At 38.3% G+C, this 19685-nt stretch overlaps 1 protein-coding gene and 1 pseudogene across 1 annotated transcript in view; one reads left to right on the top strand and one right to left on the bottom strand.

Moving 5' to 3' along the window:
* The window catches only part of DGKK (diacylglycerol kinase kappa), a 188082-nt gene that overhangs the window by 50750 nt on the left and 117647 nt on the right, over positions 1–19685 (bottom strand). The window contains exons 8-14 of the mRNA XM_049107057.1: positions 17314–17416; positions 9955–10138; positions 9141–9249; positions 8272–8411; positions 7279–7360; positions 5127–5218; positions 4205–4304 (exon numbers count right to left, since the gene is read on the bottom strand). Coding sequence (XP_048963014.1) covers positions 4205–4304; positions 5127–5218; positions 7279–7360; positions 8272–8411; positions 9141–9249; positions 9955–10138; positions 17314–17416 — 810 coding nt within the window. The remainder of the gene's footprint in view (positions 1–4204; positions 4305–5126; positions 5219–7278; positions 7361–8271; positions 8412–9140; positions 9250–9954; positions 10139–17313; positions 17417–19685) is intronic.
* LOC112673300 (U2 spliceosomal RNA) lies at positions 14270–14438 on the top strand (annotated as a pseudogene).

Here is a 19685-nt window from a genome sequence, read left to right on the forward strand (position 1 = left end):
AATTCATTTTATGAGGCCAGCATTAACCTGATAAGAAAACCAGATAAAAAAAATACCAAAAACAAGGACTACAGGTCCATATCTCTTATTCACATAGATGCAAAAATCCTCAACAAAATATAGCAAACTGAATCTAACAATACGTTAAAAAAAATCATTCACCACGATCAAGTAGGATTTATTTCTGGGATGCAAGGGTGATTCAATATTTGCAAATTAATCAACATGATATATCACATCAACAAGAGAAAGGATAAAAACCACGTGATCATTTCAACAGATGTAGAAAAATCATCAAAGTACACATCCACTTATGATAAAACCCTCAACAAAGTAGTTTTAGAAGGAATATTACTCAACATAATAAAGGCCATATATGAAAAGGCCACTGTCAACATGTAAATGGTGAAAAACAGAGCTTTTCCTCTAAGATCAGGAACAAGACAAGGATGCCCACTCTCACCAGTTCTATTTAGTATAGTACTAAAAGTCCTAGCCACAGCACTAGGACAACAAAAAGAATTAAAAAGAATCCAGATCGCTAAGAAGTAAAACTTTCACTATCTGCAGATGACATCCTACTATATATAGAAAACTCTAAAGACTCTACCAAAAAACTACTAGGGCTGATAAATGAATTCAGTAAAGTCAGAGGATACGAAATCTATATACAGAAATCTATACACTAATAAGGAAATAGCAGAAAGAGAAATTAAGAAAATCCATTTACTATTGCACCAAAAATAATAAAAACCTAGGAATAAAGTTCACTGAGGCTTTGGGGACGCCTGCGTGGCTCAGCAGTTTAGCCCCTGCCTTTGGCCCATGGTGTGATCCTGGAGTCCCAGGATTGAGTCCCACATCAGGCTCCTTGCATGGAGCCTGTTTCTGTTTCTGCCTCTCTCTGTGTGTGTCTTTCATGAATATATAAATAAAATCTTTAAAAAAAACCTGAGACAGTGAAAGATCTGTACTCTGAATAGTATAAATCACTGATGAAGGAAATTAAAGATGACACAAATGGAAAGACATGCCATGTTCATGGATTGGGAAAACAAATGTTGTGAAAATGTCCATACTAACCAAAGCAATATACAGATTTAATGCAATACCTATCAAATTATCAACAGTATTTTTCACAGAAGTAGAAAAAATAATCTTAAAATTTGTATGGAATGACAAAAGACCCTGAATAGCCAAAGCAATCTTGAGAAATAAGACCAAAACTGGAGGAATTACAATCTCAGATTTTAAGATGTATTACAAAACGGTAATAATCAAAACAGTATGGTACCAGAACAAAAACTGACATGCAGAACAATAGAACAGAATAGAGAGTCCAGAAATAAACCCACAAACATACTGCAACATAGTGAAGATCATTTATCAAAAACTCACAGCTAACATCATTCTTAGGAGTTAAAACTGAGAGCTTCTCCTCTATGGTCAGGAATAAGACAAGGATATCTTATCTTACCACTTTTATTCAACATAGTACTGGAAGTCCTAGCTACAGAAATCAGACAACACAAAGAAATAAAAGGCATTCAAATGGGCAAGGAAGAAGTCAAGCATTCACTATTTGCAGTTTACATGACACTATAGATATATAGACAACCAGAAAGACTCCACCCAAAACAGCTAAAACTGGTAAACCAATCCAGTAAAGTCGCAAAATACAAAGTCAGTTTACAGAAATCTGTTGCATTTTTTTAAAAAAATATTTTATTTATTTATTTGACAGAGAGCACAAGCAGGGGGAGTGGCAGGCAGAGGGAGAGGAAGAAGCAGGCTTCCTGCTGAACAAGGAGCCTGACTTGGGGCTCGATCCCAGGACCCCAGGATCATGACCTGAGTCGAAAATAGACCCTTAAATGACTGAGCCACCCTGGCATTCCTCTATTACATTTCTATGTACTAATAATGGAGTGACAGAAAGAAAAATTAAGGAATCCATACCATTTACAATTACACCCCCAAATAATAAGATACTTAGGAATAAACCTAACCAAAAAGTAAAAGACCTCTACTGTGAAAACTGTAAAACATTGATGAAAGAAATTGAAGATGACACAAAAATGGAAAGACATTACATGCTCATGGATTGGAAGAAAAAATATTGTTAAAATGTCTATACTACCCAAAGTAATCTACATATTTAGTGTAGTTTCTATCAAATTACCAACAGCATCTTTCACAGAACTAGAACAAACAATCCTAAAATTTGTATGTAATCACAAAAGACCCTGAATAGCCAAAGCAATCATGAGAAAGAAAAGCAAAGCTGGAGGCACCATACCATGTTTGTAGTAGTCAAAACAGTATGATACTGGCACAAAAATAGACACATATATCAGTGGAACAGAATAGAAAACCTATAAAAAAAACCACCCCATAATTACTGTCAATTAATCATTGATAAAGCAGGAAAGAATATCCAATGAGAAAAAGACTATCTCTTCAACAAAGTGTGTTGGGAAAACTGGACAGTAACATGCAAAAGAAAGAAACTGGACCACTTCCTTATGCCATACACAAAAACAAATTCGAAGTGGATGAAAAACCTAAATGTGAGACATGGAACCATAAAAATCCTAGAAGAGAGCACAGGCAATAACTTCTCCGACATCAGCTGTAGCAACTATTTTTCTAGCTAAGTCCCCTTAGACAAGGGAAACAAAAGTGAAATTAAATGTTGAGACCACATCAAATAAAAAGCTCTGCAAAGTGAAGGAAATAATAAACAAAAATAAGAGGCTACCTATGGAATGGGAGAAGATATTTGCAAATGACACATCTGATAAAGGGTTAGTATCTAAAATATATAAAGAACTGACACAACTCAACACCTAAAAAACCAATAACCCAATTAAAAAATGGGCAGAAAACTGTGGAAGGAACCTCGGTGTCCAACGAAAGATGAATGGATAAAGAAGATGTGGTTTATGTATACAATGGAATATTACTCAGCTATTAGAAATGACAAATACCCACCATTTGCTTCAACGTGGATGGAACTGGAGGGTATTATGCTGAGTGAAGTAAGCCAGTCGGAGAAGGACAAACATTATATGTTCTCATTCATTTGGGGAATATAAATAATAGTGAAAGGGAATATAAGGGAAGGGGGAAGAAATGTGTGGGAAATATCAGAAAGGGAGACAGAACGTAAAGACTGCTAACTCTGGGAAACGAACTAGGGGTGTTGGAAGGGGAGGAGGGCGGGGGGTGGGAGTGAATGGGTGACGGGCACTGGGTGTTATTCTGTATGTTAGTAAATTGAACACCAATAAAAAAAAATAAAAAAAATGGGCAGAAAACATGAAAGACATTTCTCCAAAGAAGACATCCAGATAGCCAACGGATACATGAAAAGATGCTCAACATCATTCATCATCAGGAAAATGCAAATCAAAACATCAATGAGATATTACCTCACACCTGTCAGAATGGCTAAAATCAACAACACAAGAAACAGCAGGTGTTGGCGAGGATGTGCAGAAAGGGGAACCCTCTTACACTGTTGGTGGGAATCCAAACTGGTGCAGCCACTCTAGAAAACAGTATGGAGGTTCCTCAAAAAACTAAAAATAGAACAACCATAGGATCTAGTAATTCCACTACTGGCTATTTACCCAAAGAAAATGAAAATACTATTTTGAAAAGATACATGCACCTCTATGTTTATTGTAGCATTATTTACAATAGCTAACTATCCATCCGTAGACAAATGAATAAAGAAGATGTGGTATATACACACAATGGAATATTATTCAACCATAAAATCAATGAAATCTTACCATTTACAACAACATGGATGGATCTAGAGGGTAAGATACTAAGTGAAATAAATCAGTCAGAAAAAGAAAATACCATGTGATTTCACTCTTGTGTAGAATTAAGAAACAAAACAAATGAACAAATAAAAAATAGACAACCCAAAAAGTATAGAGAACAAACTAGTGGTCACCAGAGGGAGATGGTTGGGGGATCGGTGAAATAGGTGAAGGAGATTAAGAGTACACTTATCATGATGAGCACTGAGTAATGAATATAATAGTTGAATCACTATATTGTATACCTGAAACTAATATGATAGTGTATATTAATTATACTGGAATTAAAATAATAAATTAAAAATTAAAAAATAAAAAGGGGGCCCTGGCTCCACAAAGAATGCAAGATAAAAGGAATGGAAACTTACTTTCAAAATTACAGATTCTATAGCTGTATTGTTCTGTTTTATCCGACTCCAGGCCTTTACAATATCTACCACAAAATCTTCCACTGCTGAGCAGAGGAATCTGCAAAGATAAGATATATGGCACAATATGACATGGAAAATTAGATCCAGAGCCCTTCTCTCTTATGAAGTCCATCTTCCACCTTCTCTTTCTCTTTTCCGATCTATCTTCTCTCTCTCTCTTTCCTCTCCCCCTTTCTTTTCCATTTCTTCATGTACATATGATCAAATACATGAGTACTTAAACGAGTTTAACTAGAACTTCTTAGTCCTAAATTCAGAATTTCCAGAAATGAAAATTCAGTTGATACAACTTGGGTCAAGTTTTGACCCTGGGTCAAATCAGTTATGGTCCAAGAGCCCATATAATTTAGTACAAACATAATGACTTTGGGAAGACTGTCCCAGGGTGAGTGTGTATCAAAGGCAGATATGACAGACTGGTGAGGAACCATCCAAAGAGTCCCAGGAAGAATGAATGACTCACATCTTTGGAAAGGCAGAATGTGTTGTTTAGGCTATGAGAAAGTAGCTGCCATCATTTCTATGGAGACCTTTCCTAGTGTCTGATAGAAAGCAAGGTGTCCCTACTGTAGGGAGTAATGTTATGCTCTTGAATACTGTGGAATGCTCTTTCCCTTCTGTAATCCTTCTCTCAAATCTCTGGCTTGTAATTTTGTCTTTTTGGAATAGCAGTGGTCCTTACCTCAATCTCATCTATTTTTTCCTAAACTTTCCATTTAGGAGGTTTGAGTTGGGAGAAATCTGATATTTTCCTTGGCCTCAATACCCCAAACTATCAAAATGAGCTCCTTTTTGGACTGAAGAATAGCTCACAAAGGGGAAAAAGATACCTCAATTTGAAAGCCAAAGGAATACTGACCTGGTTGCGATGATCATCTCTGTAGGGTACTTGGCCTTCAGGATTTTGTTCAGCTCAGTGGTTGCAGATTCTAGATATTGGATGGCAGCAGCCTAGGAAAAAGAGTGTTCAACTCTGGAATCTTTGCACTGGGACATAGTCTGCTGCTCATTCTTATCCCCTCATTATTTCCTACTGACTCTTTAACAACAACTCAACTGCCTCTCTGAAAATAATCATAATCAAAAATTCTTGTTGATGAGGCCCATAGATAATCTTAGATCTGTGGTCATTCTGAAAATAAGAGATGTATATTGTTTACTCTCATTTAAATAATTCTCAAAAACTCATGGAGGTAACTTTTTGTTCCATGTTTTAAATGAAAATATAATCTCATATTGCATAGCTAGTAAATAATAGATCTGGAATCTGAACCCACATCTTTCCAATGCCAGAGTGTTACCTCTTATTATAATAATATTAGTAATAATAATAGAATTCACTTATATAGTACTTACTATGTAAGTACTTACCAGGCTCTGTTCTAAGCTAGATATAAATATTTTCTCATGTAATCCTTATAACAACCCCATTACACAGAATAGCAAACTGAGGCACAGGAAAGAGGTAGCTAATAAATGGCAGCACCAGGATTTGATTCTAGGTAGTCTGGCTCTTGAGTCTGTGTTCTTTTTTTTTTTTCTGGGCTTCTCGCCCAATGTGGGGCTTGAACTCATGATCCTGAGACTGAGAGTTGCATGCTCTACCAATGGAGCCAGTCAGGTGCTCTGACTCTGTATTCTTAATTACAGCTTCTACTCCACCCTCTCCCATCACCTCTCTATATTCAAACATCTACCAAGTCCTGATGATTCTATCCCTCCCATATGTCTTAAATATGTCCACTTCTTATCCCTGTTACCACTTCACCAGTCCTAATCACCATCATCTTTTGCCTAGACAATTGCAGCATCTCCTCTCTTTTCTCCTTGTCTCTAGTCTTTATTTCTACAACTGTTTTCCCATGTACTATGGAACTCTTCTGCTAAAAACCCTTCCATTAGATAGCAGAATGGATAAATGGACAAATATGTAAGGCAAATATAGTGAAATGTGAATGGCAGACTCTACCATTTTATTTTATTTTACCATTTTATTTTATTTTTAATTTAAATATATATGTTTGTATACTTATTGGCATTATATATCTCAAATTTTAATAGAATGCCTAATAATGTGTACTGTGATATACATATAGTAGATAGCCATTTAAATGTCATTTATATTGAAATAAGCCTTTTTATGTCTTTGAAAGTTATATCCTGCAGGCTAGAGTCCTAATTAATTCTACTATAGAGTTCGAGAAGCTAGTATGTTTGAAAATTCTCAAAATAATGTAAGAAAAAAATCCTTCTATAATTCTCATTAGGATAAATTTATAGCCCAAATTTCCTACCATGGATTACTGGGTTCTTCCTGGCCTGGCCCCTGATTGCTTTTCCGGCCTCATCTTTAGTAATTCTCCCTGCATATCTCCTCCCTGACCCTTATGCTTTAGCCATTAATAAATGTATGTGAATATTCCATTCCATTCTGTGAATATTCTATGCTCTGTCTGCTTTTGGAACAACACATACTATTCCATCTGTTTGGAACAGGCTTCCTCTTTCTTCGTATCCTGGTTAACTCTCTCTAGTCCTTCAATCTCTTCTGAAATGGTGCTTCTGAGAAGTTTTCCTTGATCTTCCCCAGACTCGGTTTGGTACATCTGCTGGGTGTTTCCACCCCTGTCTACTTCCTTATATACTAACACTCATACTACTTTATTAAAATTATTATTTCTACCACTAAACTATGAACTCCATGACAGTGTGAACTATGTCATTCTTTTTTACCACTAGTACATAAGAACAGTCCCTAGAACACATAGTAGGTAATCAATAAATATTTCCATACATATTTTGAATGAATGAAGTAAATGGCTGAATGAATTATATCTCCAATGCCTAACACAGTTCTTAGTAAAAGCTGCTGATTGACAAGTCTAAAACCCCCCCATGATCTCATCCTCATTGAGCCCATGGGCAATATGAAAGCTTCTCTAGTTTTTACTTGTTATTTCACTATGCCACAAAGGCCACAAAGGCCTGAATTATAGCTGGGCAGTAGTTACCTCAAATCGGGGTACATCCATTTCAACCTGTCCTCTTAGCAATGGGGTTTGTCTGGGAGTCTCACGGATCATCACACTCCATCTGAAATGAAGGTCAAAGACAGATATTTAGGGCTCTGTTTCATCACAGGCTGTCATCAAAGCTTCATGTGTCAAGAAAAAAGTCAAAATGTTTATATGGTGAGGGAAGATGAGTTGTAGACATACTCACACTCTCAGGTCACCTGATCTCAAGATATACTATAAGTGGGAGCCTCTGCCTCATGACTTCTCAAGGTCAGTATGATGGAAAGAATTCCATCATAGGGTCAGAGGGCAGTGCTTCTAAACCAGAGAGGTAACTATATCAAGATCACCTCAGATGATTTTGTAAAATGCATATACCAGGGTCCTACTCAAGACCTGAATATGAGTCTTTGTGGTGGGATCAGCTTGGTACCTTGAAAAAGCTTCCCAGAATATCCTTATGGGCAGCCATAAATCAAATACTATGACCCAGCATTGAAAGTCTTTCTTCTCAGGAGATATGATGGTAATACTCATTCTTCTCTAGAGCAGAGACCATGTATGCCAAGTGTTTTTGAACCCTATTTTTAAAAATTTCTTTGAAAAACTGATGAAGCTACAGAATAGTTTCTATACTATTCTAGAATAGAATAGAAATATAGAAACACTCCCAAGAAAAAATATGCTTACATAGATAATTAACTATGCAATTTGAAGGAGGTTCACAGAACCTTTAAAATTTACTTGTGGGGCTCCTGGTTTAGGATCTTTTAAGTTTGAAGAGGGGCTTTAGTGATGTCCAAAGGATACATGGTAGACCCGGACTTCTTCATAGATAAGGCCTTCCCAAGCTGCCCTGCACTGAAGCCAGAGAGGAAATGAGGCTCTGTGCGGGAGGTTAGAACATTCATGGTTGAGATTATGTAACTGAGAGTAACTGATAGGGGACTAGAATAGATACAATGACCTGATCTTTCAGCCACTCACCGGTCTAGAATCCTCACACTAGCCTGCTCCACTTTGTTGAGGATGGTCACAGGTGACTTGTTTTTGTTCCAGAATGCACCCCAGCCTAGGACGCGGGCCAGATCATTGCCGGTTCCAAGTGGGATGACTGCCAACTGACACTACAAAAACAAAACCAGGCACCTTTTTCAGAGAATCCTACCAAGATCCACCCATAAAAGAACCTTGGGAAAGATTGTCTCAAAGCAAGTGGTAATAAGAGACTTTTGAATTTAGGAAGCGTAATAGGAAGATATCTGATGCTGAGTGAACTTTTTCCTAAGAAGTTTGACATCACTCTTGGCAATATAGAACCTACTCAGTAAAGGGGAAAGTTGGAATATGCCAATAATTTATAGCCATGCTTATGATAGAGAAGTATAGCCACAAATTTCTAACAAGGCTTGGCCAAGGAGAAAAGGTGCCTTGGGAGACAAAGCTACTAGAGTCAGAAGAGTACGGAGCTGTCTAGGGAGAGGTAAGTTTTTGCTACTCTTGGGACTCAGAGAAGAAATTCAATGGCCTCAGGAGGAGAAGGAAATTGGTGCTTGAATGTGGCCCGAAGCCACTTCTTTTTTGGCTGCTCTCCTCCCCTTTAAATCTTTACTCTGGGGCCTGAGGAGTAAAGCACTGCTCATCCCTTCTGCTAACTACCTCATTTCTCCTTCCCACAGAAAATGGTTTAGGTGAGAAAGCTTAGATTGAGAATTTGTCTGTCAGATTGACTATGAAACCACTAGAAAACGTGTGATATAGATAAGGAGAGTGAAGACCAGGGACTTTTGGGGATGAGCAGTTCCATACACCCAGTCTCCCTAGCAATGGCTAAACTGAGTCAGCTAGGAACTTACCCTTTCATGTAATCCAAAGGCATCGATCAGAGATAAGACCCAGCTCACACTGCCATCTCCACCACAAACTACAATGCGAAAACGAGCAAAATTCTTGAACATGCATAGGCTGAAAGAAAGAGGGGAAAAGGAGTCATTTTGTGAACTGCTAAGTTTTACAACTCTGCTATACTGTATCAGGAGCTAAGGACTACTGCTTCTGCATCCTGCTAACCAGGCTAACTGCCTTCTTTACTTAGCTCCTACCTCTCTGTACCCATCATCACAGGCAATCCTGGAGATGAGGCCTTGCTTCATTCCACCCTCTTGTATGCTTAACCTTGCTCTGGAAGCTACTAGTAACCTAGCTATACCTACCTGATAAGCCCCAAGAAGAATGCCTTGCACAGTGGCCAGTGGCTTCACAGAAACCAGAGCTGAACAGCCAGATGCTCCCTAAGTAAAACAGGCCTAGAGTGGAGATATGTTTATTTGGCCCCAGTAAAGAATGAGGGACAGGAAAGGTAAACAGCAACATCCATTTGCCTCTTCCTCTGAGGTCAGGAGACAAAGTTAGACTTCTTCCAACCAGGAAAGGTGGAACAAATCTGAGAGCAGGCCATGGGCTTGAAGGGACTTCTGGGATAGGGCTAAAAGTCCTCCAACTAGACAACCCCAAATGCTCTAAAGTTATGTGCCCATGTCCTGACTTGAAAAAATATATCTTTCCTTCCCAGGTACTAGAATGGATTCCAGGAAACCTATCTTAGTCTAGAATGTATAGATCGAAGAGTCTCTTCTATATACCCAACTATATCCCTTAGCCCACGCTTACCCGGCTTCAGGTCCACCCTTTGACAGGTCAAAAACTTGAGATGGGTTAAGGTATTGTTTGAATTTTCGGAGGAAGACGATCCCTTGGTGATCGCCACTTTTGGAGTTGATGAAGATGAGAAGGGGACATGAACAGGCTGATGACCAATCAAGGTTCCAGAAGTCTGAAGATACTACTAATTGGCCTGATATATGCACGCAACAAAAAGGAAAGGAGAAAAAAGAAAGGGGCCGTTGAGATGGAAACAAGACATGACTTGATATCACATTTTGCAACGACTTTTTAAAAACAGCTTTATTGAGGTATAATTGATATACAAAGAACTGCACATATTTAATGTATACAATTTAATGAGTTTAGATATATGTGATATAATCACCACAAACAAGGCAAAAGATATATCCAACAACTCTCAGAGTTTCCTTATGCTCCGGTCTCCTGAGACTGAGAAGCAGAGGGAAATTGAGAACACAAACCAAAGGCTGCTTTCATTTAATGTCTGCCCAGCTGTTGCCAGGCAAACAACATTTGTTGAGCAATTACTACATGCCAGTCATCATGCTAGAAACTGTAGGGATATAGCTTCTGCCCTCAAGCTGGGGGAATAGACTCATATATAATAGTATGTTAGAACACAAAAATTAAGGAAATTAGTGCTACAACAAAGGATTAATAAAACACTGTGGGGAAACTGAAGAAGGAGAGGGTTGAGAGCCCAAGGGGAGGATCAGAGTACCAATTAATCCTCTCTTTGCCTGGGATAGCTCAGTTCCCATAGTGAGAAGATACCAGGTAAGGGGTTTGGGGGGGGGGCTGTCTTTTAGCCAGGAGCTAATGACAGAACATATCAATGTTGGAGGAAGGAGGGAGGTTTAATCACTCCTCTAAGGCTCTGGCAGAGCAATCCCAGTTATCACACCAACTTTCAGGGGAAATAATACTATAGGGAAATTGTCTGAACAAGAGAGAGGCTTTTAATAATCCCTAACTCTGAAGTTCCCTATAGGAAAGTGGAGTTATAGCAGTCTAAATTGCCAATACCTGCCAGCTTATGCTAAGTCTTAGAACCTGTTGACAGGGAGACAGGCAGTGAGCAATGGCTCCCTATGAGATGGTAGACAAATCATGAGCCCCTAAACTCTGAGCTTGTGACTTGCCAGGTATACCCCAGCAAAAATAAATGCAAAAGGCAAAAGGCATGTGGCCCACTCCTGAATGGTGCAGGGCACAGGGATGGAGGTGGGTTGAGATTTCCCATTTGTTGTAACCTGGGTGAAAGGAAGCCTGGAGGGATACTGTTGACATGAGCAGATTTCATGGCTGTTTTGCCTGGAAAACCTAAAGCAGGCTTCCTCTATGGGCCAATACCTACTCACTGGCCAGGAGAACTTTTTTAAAAAATATATTTTATTTATTTATTCATGAGACACACACACACACACACACACACACACACACACACAGAGGCAGAGACACAAGCAGAGGAAGAAGCAGGCTCCATGCAGGGAACCTGATGTGGGACTCGATCCCAGGACTCCAGGATCACGCACTGGGCCGAAGGCAGGCGCCAAACTGCTGAGCCACCCGGGGACCCCTGGCCAGGAGAACTTGAAGGCATCCTAAGCTGGTCAGCCAGCCAGGCACCAAATTTTCAGGGCTCGCTAGGACTCACAGCTATAAGGGGAGTCTGTTATTCCCTTCAGTAGCATAGCTTGGAAATAGTTACCCTTCCTGAACACATCCAAAGGAAGTACCCTGTTATACTATATGTTGGCAAATTGAACTCCAATGAAAAAATATACAAAAAAATAAAAAAAAAACAGTTGTTTTACAAAAGGTAATATGTTGATGCAATGGTAGTTAAGACATTCATTCATTCAACAAATATGTATTGAGGGCATTCTCTGTGCTTGTCCTTCTTATGTTCTGAGAAAACAGTGGTGGGCAAGATAGAAATAGTTTCTGCTCCTATGGAACTTATATTCTAATGGTGGGAGGCACAACATAATGAAGAAATATAGAAAATAATATGATATGAAGAAAAAGAAGTCAGGGAAATGGGATGGAGACTAAAGGGGGTGTTATTTTAGAGTAGTCAGGGATAGGTTCTCTGGGGAGGTGATATTTGAGACTTGAACAAAGTGAAAAAGTGAACAATACAGATACAGGGGAAAAGAATTTTTGGGGCAGAAGAAAGAATAAGGCTAGGACCCAGAGAAGGGAGACTTAGATGTCTGAGGCCCACTGAATAGAATGGCATGACTGTTGTGGAGTGAGTGAGAGGTTAAGTAGCAGAAATGAGGTCAGAGAGATGACAGGAACCATATAAAATTACAAGATGTTAGATAAAGCAGTTAAAAAATAAGGGTGAGACTGTTTTAATATGGTACAAAACATTAGGGATCAGGTCACAAAATATATGATGAAAATCATCAATAAAGGTAGTATCTTTTAATGTTAATTTAATTTAATTTTTTTAGAGAGAGAGTACATGTGCACACACACAGGTGGAAGGGGTATGGCTGTGGGGGAGGGACAAAGGGAGAGGGAGAGAATCTTAAGTAGTCTCCACACTCAGCAAGGAGCCCCATCTCATGACCCAGAGATCATGACCTAAGCCAAAATCAAGAGTCAGGCACTTAACGATTGAGCCACCTAGGCACCTCTAAAAAAATGTAGTATCTTTTTATGTGCTTGCTCCCCTACCAACCAACAATGCCAGCCCCAGCTCATGACCTGGCCTCAGATTTACCTCCCCTTTATTTGAGAACCTGATTCTGCTCAGTGCATCTTTTCTTTATTCAGCAATCTCCTGCTTATACTCTGTATGTGATCATGTGACTTTGGGTATGTACTCCAATGAAAGGATTTATGGAAACAGGTTCATGCTAACATCTAGTGGAAGTGTGAGCTGTGCTTAGAAGTAAGGACTCTCCTTTCAGGGGTCCGAGAATAGACCTGTTTATGCCCAATGATTTTTAACACGATGGGTTAGTCAGTCTCTAAAGGTGAGGCAACAGTGGCAATGAGACTAACTACCATGAGCTGTTTGGGCCTCCATTTCCTTATCTGCAAAGTGAGCCTTCAAAAAACTAACTTGTTTCCTAGTGTTGAGATGAAAATGGGCTATGTGTTACAATGATGAGAAAAGGAAATATAAATTGTTTCTTAAAAGTGAAAAGATGACCAAACTCACCCATAAATAAGAAAGATACTAATTAAAACTAGGCGACTGTATCATTTTTTTTAATTCAGAAGATTGGCAAAAATAAAAAAATAGATGATACACTTGATTGAGGAAGAGATGGAAAATATGAACTCTCAGTCAGTGACACAAGCCCTATGGGCAGCAATTTGACAGCATCTATGAAAATTACAAATGTCTATGTATTATGACCCAGTAGTTACACTTCTGGGAATTTTTCCTATAGATGTATATGTAAAATGACCTGTATTAGATTATTCATGGAGTGTTGTTATAACAGAAGACTGAAAACTACCAAATTATCCACCAATAAAGGACTTGTCAAATAAATTATGGTATGTATCCATATAATGGGATATCTTGTAGCTGTTAAAAGGAATGAGGAGCAACCTTTTGTTGATGCAAAAAGATCTCCAAAATATACTATGAAGGAGAAAAAAAGCAACATCCAGAGGAATGTGTATAGTATTAAAAAGGGGAGGGATAAGAATATATGTTTATATTCACTAGTATATACAGGAAGAAATACTGGAAACTATTCAATAAACTAATGGCAGTAGTCAACTTTCTGTGAGTGGGGATGGGGTGGGGCTATTGGAGATTGAGAAGATTGAGAGTAAGGATAGTAAGTTTTTTTATTAAATATTATGTGCTTATATATTTCTATTTATTTATTTACTTATTTATTTATGATAGTCACACAGAGAGAGAGAGAGAGAGAGAGAGAGAGAGAGAGAGAGGCAGGCTCCATGCAGGGAGCCCGACGTGGGATTCGATCCCGGGTCTCCAGGATCGCGCCCTGGGCCAAAGGCAGGCGCCAAACCGCTGCGCCACCCAGGGATCCCCTATATTTCTATTTTTTAAAAAATTTGAGCTATGTGAATATATTAACTAGTCAAGAATTAAATTAAGAAATAGGAAAAATAATTATGCTATTGTTATCTATAGATTAAATAGCCATGAGGTTGTAACTGAAATCATTTGGCAGCTTGGAGTGTGGGCTGCCTTCTGCAGTATACTTCCACAACAGAATGCAGCTGTGTACCACAAGCTGGTTGCCCTCCAGATTTATTCACTAACCTATAGCAAACATCTTAACTTCTCTGGGTGTATGCTTCTCAGCCTTTTGGCTAAGATCAAGTGTAGTAACTTTTCTGGGTGTTCATTTCTCCCTATGTGCAACAGCATCATGTTGCAATGATGAATAAAATAATCCAGGATGGAGGTGGAAAACTGAGATAAAGAGAAAATGCTATAATTCACTCAAACTCAAACTTCAGTGTCAAACCTAATTTGGTCACAGATGGGAAGACAAAGGGAAGCAGTGCTGGTAAAAAGCTATTCCTAGGAGAAGACAAGAGCAGCCCTGTCTAACATTTCCTCCAGAGTTAGAGAACATCTGAATTTGAGCAAAGCCAAATTTGCCAAGAGTATATTGTGACCAAGGTGACAAAATTGTGTGGCATCATGGGCTGGAATGTAGCAATGTTAGGCAGATTCATAACCAGGTAAGTGTGCCCACAAAGTTGCTTTTGAATAGGCTGATGTTAACTGTAAGGGAGTTTCCTGTACTACTTAGTAATTTTAATCAACAATTCAAATGAAAACATAGAAGTCTGGCTTCTCAACTTTGAAGAGCTCAAAACTGGAGGGAGAACCATTGGATGCAGAATCAAGACTGAAAAATAACCTCAAGGGTCAGACGGGTCAAAGTCAACAAGATGAAAAGGGGATAAATGTGAAGCTTGGATTTTAGGCTCAAGGACATAAATCATACCAGAACAGGACAATAGGAACTTCGTCTGGCAGCATCAAGTATGAAAAGGGCTTAGAGGATTTAGTTGACTTTAAACTCCAGATGACTCAACATCCTGAAAGAGCCTTTCAAAAAACAAAAACAAAGACAAAAAAACTTCATGCTTATGCTTCTTTGAGCTGCATTAATACAACCACAGTGCCCCCAATACAGGGAGCCTATAGTCTCTCTCAAATTTGTTCAGTTCATATCACTAAAGGGTGTTAAATTAGTGTAAGGATGGCTTACTGATCCCCTTCCTGTATTTTAAAACCATCCCTAACAAATGTCAGTTCATCTAACCTTCATAATGCACCTGAGTACAACTGTTATTGAAAGAAAGTCTCTCAAGAGTGAGATTCAATTGGATCAAGATTGCAGATGACTAGAAGGAAAGGCTCAAAACTATACATTAAATGGGACATTAAATGAGATATTATACAAAAAGAATGGCTTAACTCAGTAGCTTCTAAGCAATAATATTATGTCATTGTTGGAAAGCAAAAGAAAGTAGCAATGCCATTAGTTGATGATCTATAACAAGAATAAGAAGTGATATAGGATAAGAAAACTAAAAAGCCCAACTTCCATAAGGATAGGAAGCACAGAGCCTGTTGGGCTAATTACAAAGAAGAGGTTACAGCCCCTTAATACCCATTTGGGGTGATTGGTGGAATGCTGAGGTGGGCCTCCTTCATTCTGCTAAGGCATCTTCCCTAGATCTCCCTGTTGGGGTGAGCAAAGTCAGATTCAAGACTATATTGGCTTTCATAGCAGCTTGAGTTTTCTTGGCTGACTAGTTTGCCACTCTTTCACTTCTATCAATCCCATTTTCCTGCTAGTCCCTTCCTTCTCCTAACCAATCAAGCATCTCTTATTTACCAAGCCATTTACCTCATCACCTCTCCTGCTATCTGGTAGGTGACTTTATGTGAGTAAACATTTGAGTAGATCTGAGAATAATATATGCATGCATCCTTGAGTGAAGTTAGCGTTGGGTCTATGGAGGTCATTATGGGAATATGTGAGTATGCTTGCCTGCAGAAACCTGTGTGGATGGCTCATTCCCTGTACCAATGTCTATATGGATGTATCTGTATTAGGGTTAGAAAATGAACTGGAAGAGACTAGAGTGGGTCTGAGTGTGTGTATATGTATGTGCACACCTGTGCACATGTGCTATGTCTAGTTCTAAAACTCTGTTGTAATCACTACAGAATCCTTGCCTCTTTCTGTTCTCTAAGGAAACTATATACTTTTCTTTGCTGTCAGCTAATGCTAGTTCTTCCTTGGCAACAAAGTGGGCAGCAAGCATCAATACGGAGATAATTTTTAAGTCAATGAAATGCTGGTTCACTAATCACTTCCCGACCAGTGGACATCACACATGTCAGAAATGGCTAAATTAGCATATTAGTGAAATATGAATGAAAACATTCTGGGAAAGGCTTGAACTTTCCCCTCCAGTAAGTGAAATTGACCATATATAGAGTGAAGCTAACCATACACAAACTGAAATTAATGGGCAGTGTATCTCTCTGCTGGCTTAGTGAAACAGTAGTGTGTCACTTGGTAAATATATTAGATTTCTAAATACCTTAGTGTTGGTAAAATAGGTCAGCTCTTTTTAGCTGTGATATGTGATTTTGATCTTGACAGCTCCCATTATTTAATAATGAGTAATGGGAGAAGCAAATGAACAATTCAGTGGTAAAAAGAAGAGTCTCTCGGGAGCAAAGGAAAAGTGGGGAAGTAGAGGTATGCTCAAAAAGGTATTGTTAGCAATTGCTAAAGAGTGAATTATCCCTGAAGGGGTCTATAGCTTTCATTAGGCTAGAAGACTAGTGATTTAATTTGGTTGTCCTTTGGGTCTATGTTTCTTGATATTTAGGCCCTTTACGTATTTTCCCTTATCCTCATCAGGGCAGGTTGGGGTAATAACCATGCTAGTTTCAGATTTGGAGATGACTTTGGTGTTAGTTTCTATTCTAAAAATAACATAACCTAGGCCTTTATGTACTTTATCCTTGCCCACCTGTATGCAAGCAAACTTATTTTATGGATTATCTAATGTCTGAAAGTCATGAAAAAGTTGGAATCAATTCTGAAAATTCAAAAACAATTGAGACAGAGCCTACAGAGAACATGCCCACATACATATATACCATGAACATCAATAGTCATTATCCCAAAGGTCTCAAAAGAAACATGAACTGTCTCTACATATATGCACATTCCTACTCCCCCAAAATATTTGACTGGTTGAGAATAATAATTTAATTTAAAAATTTCCCCAGTCTTAGCACCTTCCCTCCCTCCCCAATGAAATATATTCTGAAGTTAAAGTTTAGGTACTCACCATCTCCTTTAGGGTCGCTAAGGGCAGTGGGAGGAATGACTGATGTTCGATGACTCCCAAACCAGCATTCCTTGGAAAACCGTCTCTGGCAATCATCATGCACCTGAAATGACAATAGAAGAACAGAGAAAAAAAGGAAGGGGGAGATAAAAGGATATAATTGATTAGTCTTGAGTTCCAGTTCCAAGATTTGAGTCCCCAATGTTAAAATCTCCCTTGCTAAGATTTGGTGCCATACACATTCCCCTGTCTCAACTTGGGCACACTCTTTCCACCTACAGTCTGCACTATCCCTGAAGGTGGCCTCTGAACTCTGTTTCTTTCAAAGATAGCTTTCAGACATCAGAGACATTAAGAAGACACTAGTCGTAGGGCACAATTTTAATGGCCTACAGAATAGGGAGCTTACTTGCATTTTAAGAGTGCTAATCTGGATAATATGCTATTACACTTTAACCCTTACAACTTTGTATGGTAGGGAACACATTATTAGGTTCATTTTAAAAATGAAGATACCAAAGATCAGAGAGGTGAAGAGTCTTGCTCAAGATCAAAAAATTGGGAAGTGGCACAGCTGAGATACTGTTGCCTTCCCCATAAGTGGTCATATTTCTCAAATTTCTGATATTTTTAAGTACCACTTCCTAGACAATTACACAGTTCCTAGAGGATGTGAACCTGGCTTCATTATGCAAGAGCAGTTAAAAGAGAGCCAGAGGACAACCAGAGTTTTTTTTAATTGATATATAATTAGTTGCATGTGTACAACATAATGTTTGATATTTTTATGTATTGCAAAATGATCACCACAATAAGTGTAGTTAATATCTGTCACCTTACATAATTACATTTTTTTCTTGTGATAAGAAATTTTAAGGTCTACACTCTTAGCAACTTACAAATAGGCAAAACACTATTATTAGATATAGTCACCACGCTATTCATTATATCCTGATGACTTATTTATTTTAGAATTGGAAGTTTGTATCTTTTGACCACCTTTATCTATTTTACCCATCTTCCCCTTCTCTGTATCTATGACCTCATTTTTCAAAGATTCCATATATAAATGAGATCATATAGTATTGCTCATTCTCTGACTCATTTTATGTAGCATAATGCCTTTAAGGTCCATCCATAACTGGAGGGTATTATGCTGAGTGAAATAAGTCAATCGGAGGACAAACATTATATGGTCTCATTCATTTGGGGAATATAAAAAATAGTGAAAGAGAATAAAGGGGAAAGGAGAAAAAAATGAGTGGGAAATATCAGAAAGGGAGACAGAACATGAAAGACTCCTAACTCTGGGAAACGAACTAGAGGTGGTGGAAGGGGAGGTGGGCGGGGGGTGGGGGTGACTGGGTGACGGGCATTGAGGTGGGCACTGACGGGATGAGCACTGGGTGTTATTCTATATGTTGGCAAATTGAACACCAATAAAAAATAAATTTACACACAAAAAAGGTCCATCCATGTTGTTGCAAATGGCAAGATTTCTTTCATTTTTAGGGCAAAATAATATTCCATTGCATATACATCTAGCACGTTTTCTTTATCCATTCATCCATCAGTGGACATTTAGTTTGTTTCCATATCTTGATTATTGTAAATAATGCTGTATTGAATATGGGTGTACCTATATCTTTTTGAGTCCGTGTTCTCATTTTTTTCACATAAATACACAGAAGTGGAATTGCTAGATCAGACAGTAGTTCTATTTGTAATTTTTAAAGGAAACTCTGTACTGTTTTCCATAGTGGCTGCACCAATTTACATTCTTACCAACAGTGCATAAAAGTTTCCTTTTCTTCAAATCCTCTTCAATATTTATTTCTTCTCTTTTTGATAATAGCTATTTTGACAAGTGTGAGGTAATATGTCATTGTGGTTTGAGTTGCATTTCCCTGATGATCAGTGATATTGAATACCTTTTCATATACCTGTTGTTCATCTATATGTCTTCCTTAGAAAAATATCTATTCAGATCCTCTCCTGTTTTCTAATTGGATTGTTTGTTTGCTTTTTGCTATTGAGCTGTATAATTTCTTTATTTTGGATATTTACCTCTTATCATATCTATGGTTTACAAATATTTTCTCCCATTCAGTTGGTTGCCTTTTTCTTTTGTTGATGGCTTCCTTTGCTTTGCAGAAGTTTTGTATTATTTTCCCCAAATTTCTATTTAAATTCTAGTTAGTTAAAATATAGTGTAATATTGGTTTCAGGAGTAGAATTTAGTGATTCATCAACTACATATAACTCCCAGTGCTCATCATAACAAGTGCCTTCCTTAATACCCATCACCCATTTAACCCATCCCCCACCCACATCCCTACATCAAACTTCAGTTTCTTCTCTACTATTTAGAG

The sequence above is a fragment of the Canis lupus genome, chromosome X (genome assembly GCF_003254725.2).
Source record: "Canis lupus dingo isolate Sandy chromosome X, ASM325472v2, whole genome shotgun sequence".
NCBI classification, from domain to species: Eukaryota; Metazoa; Chordata; class Mammalia; order Carnivora; family Canidae; genus Canis; species Canis lupus.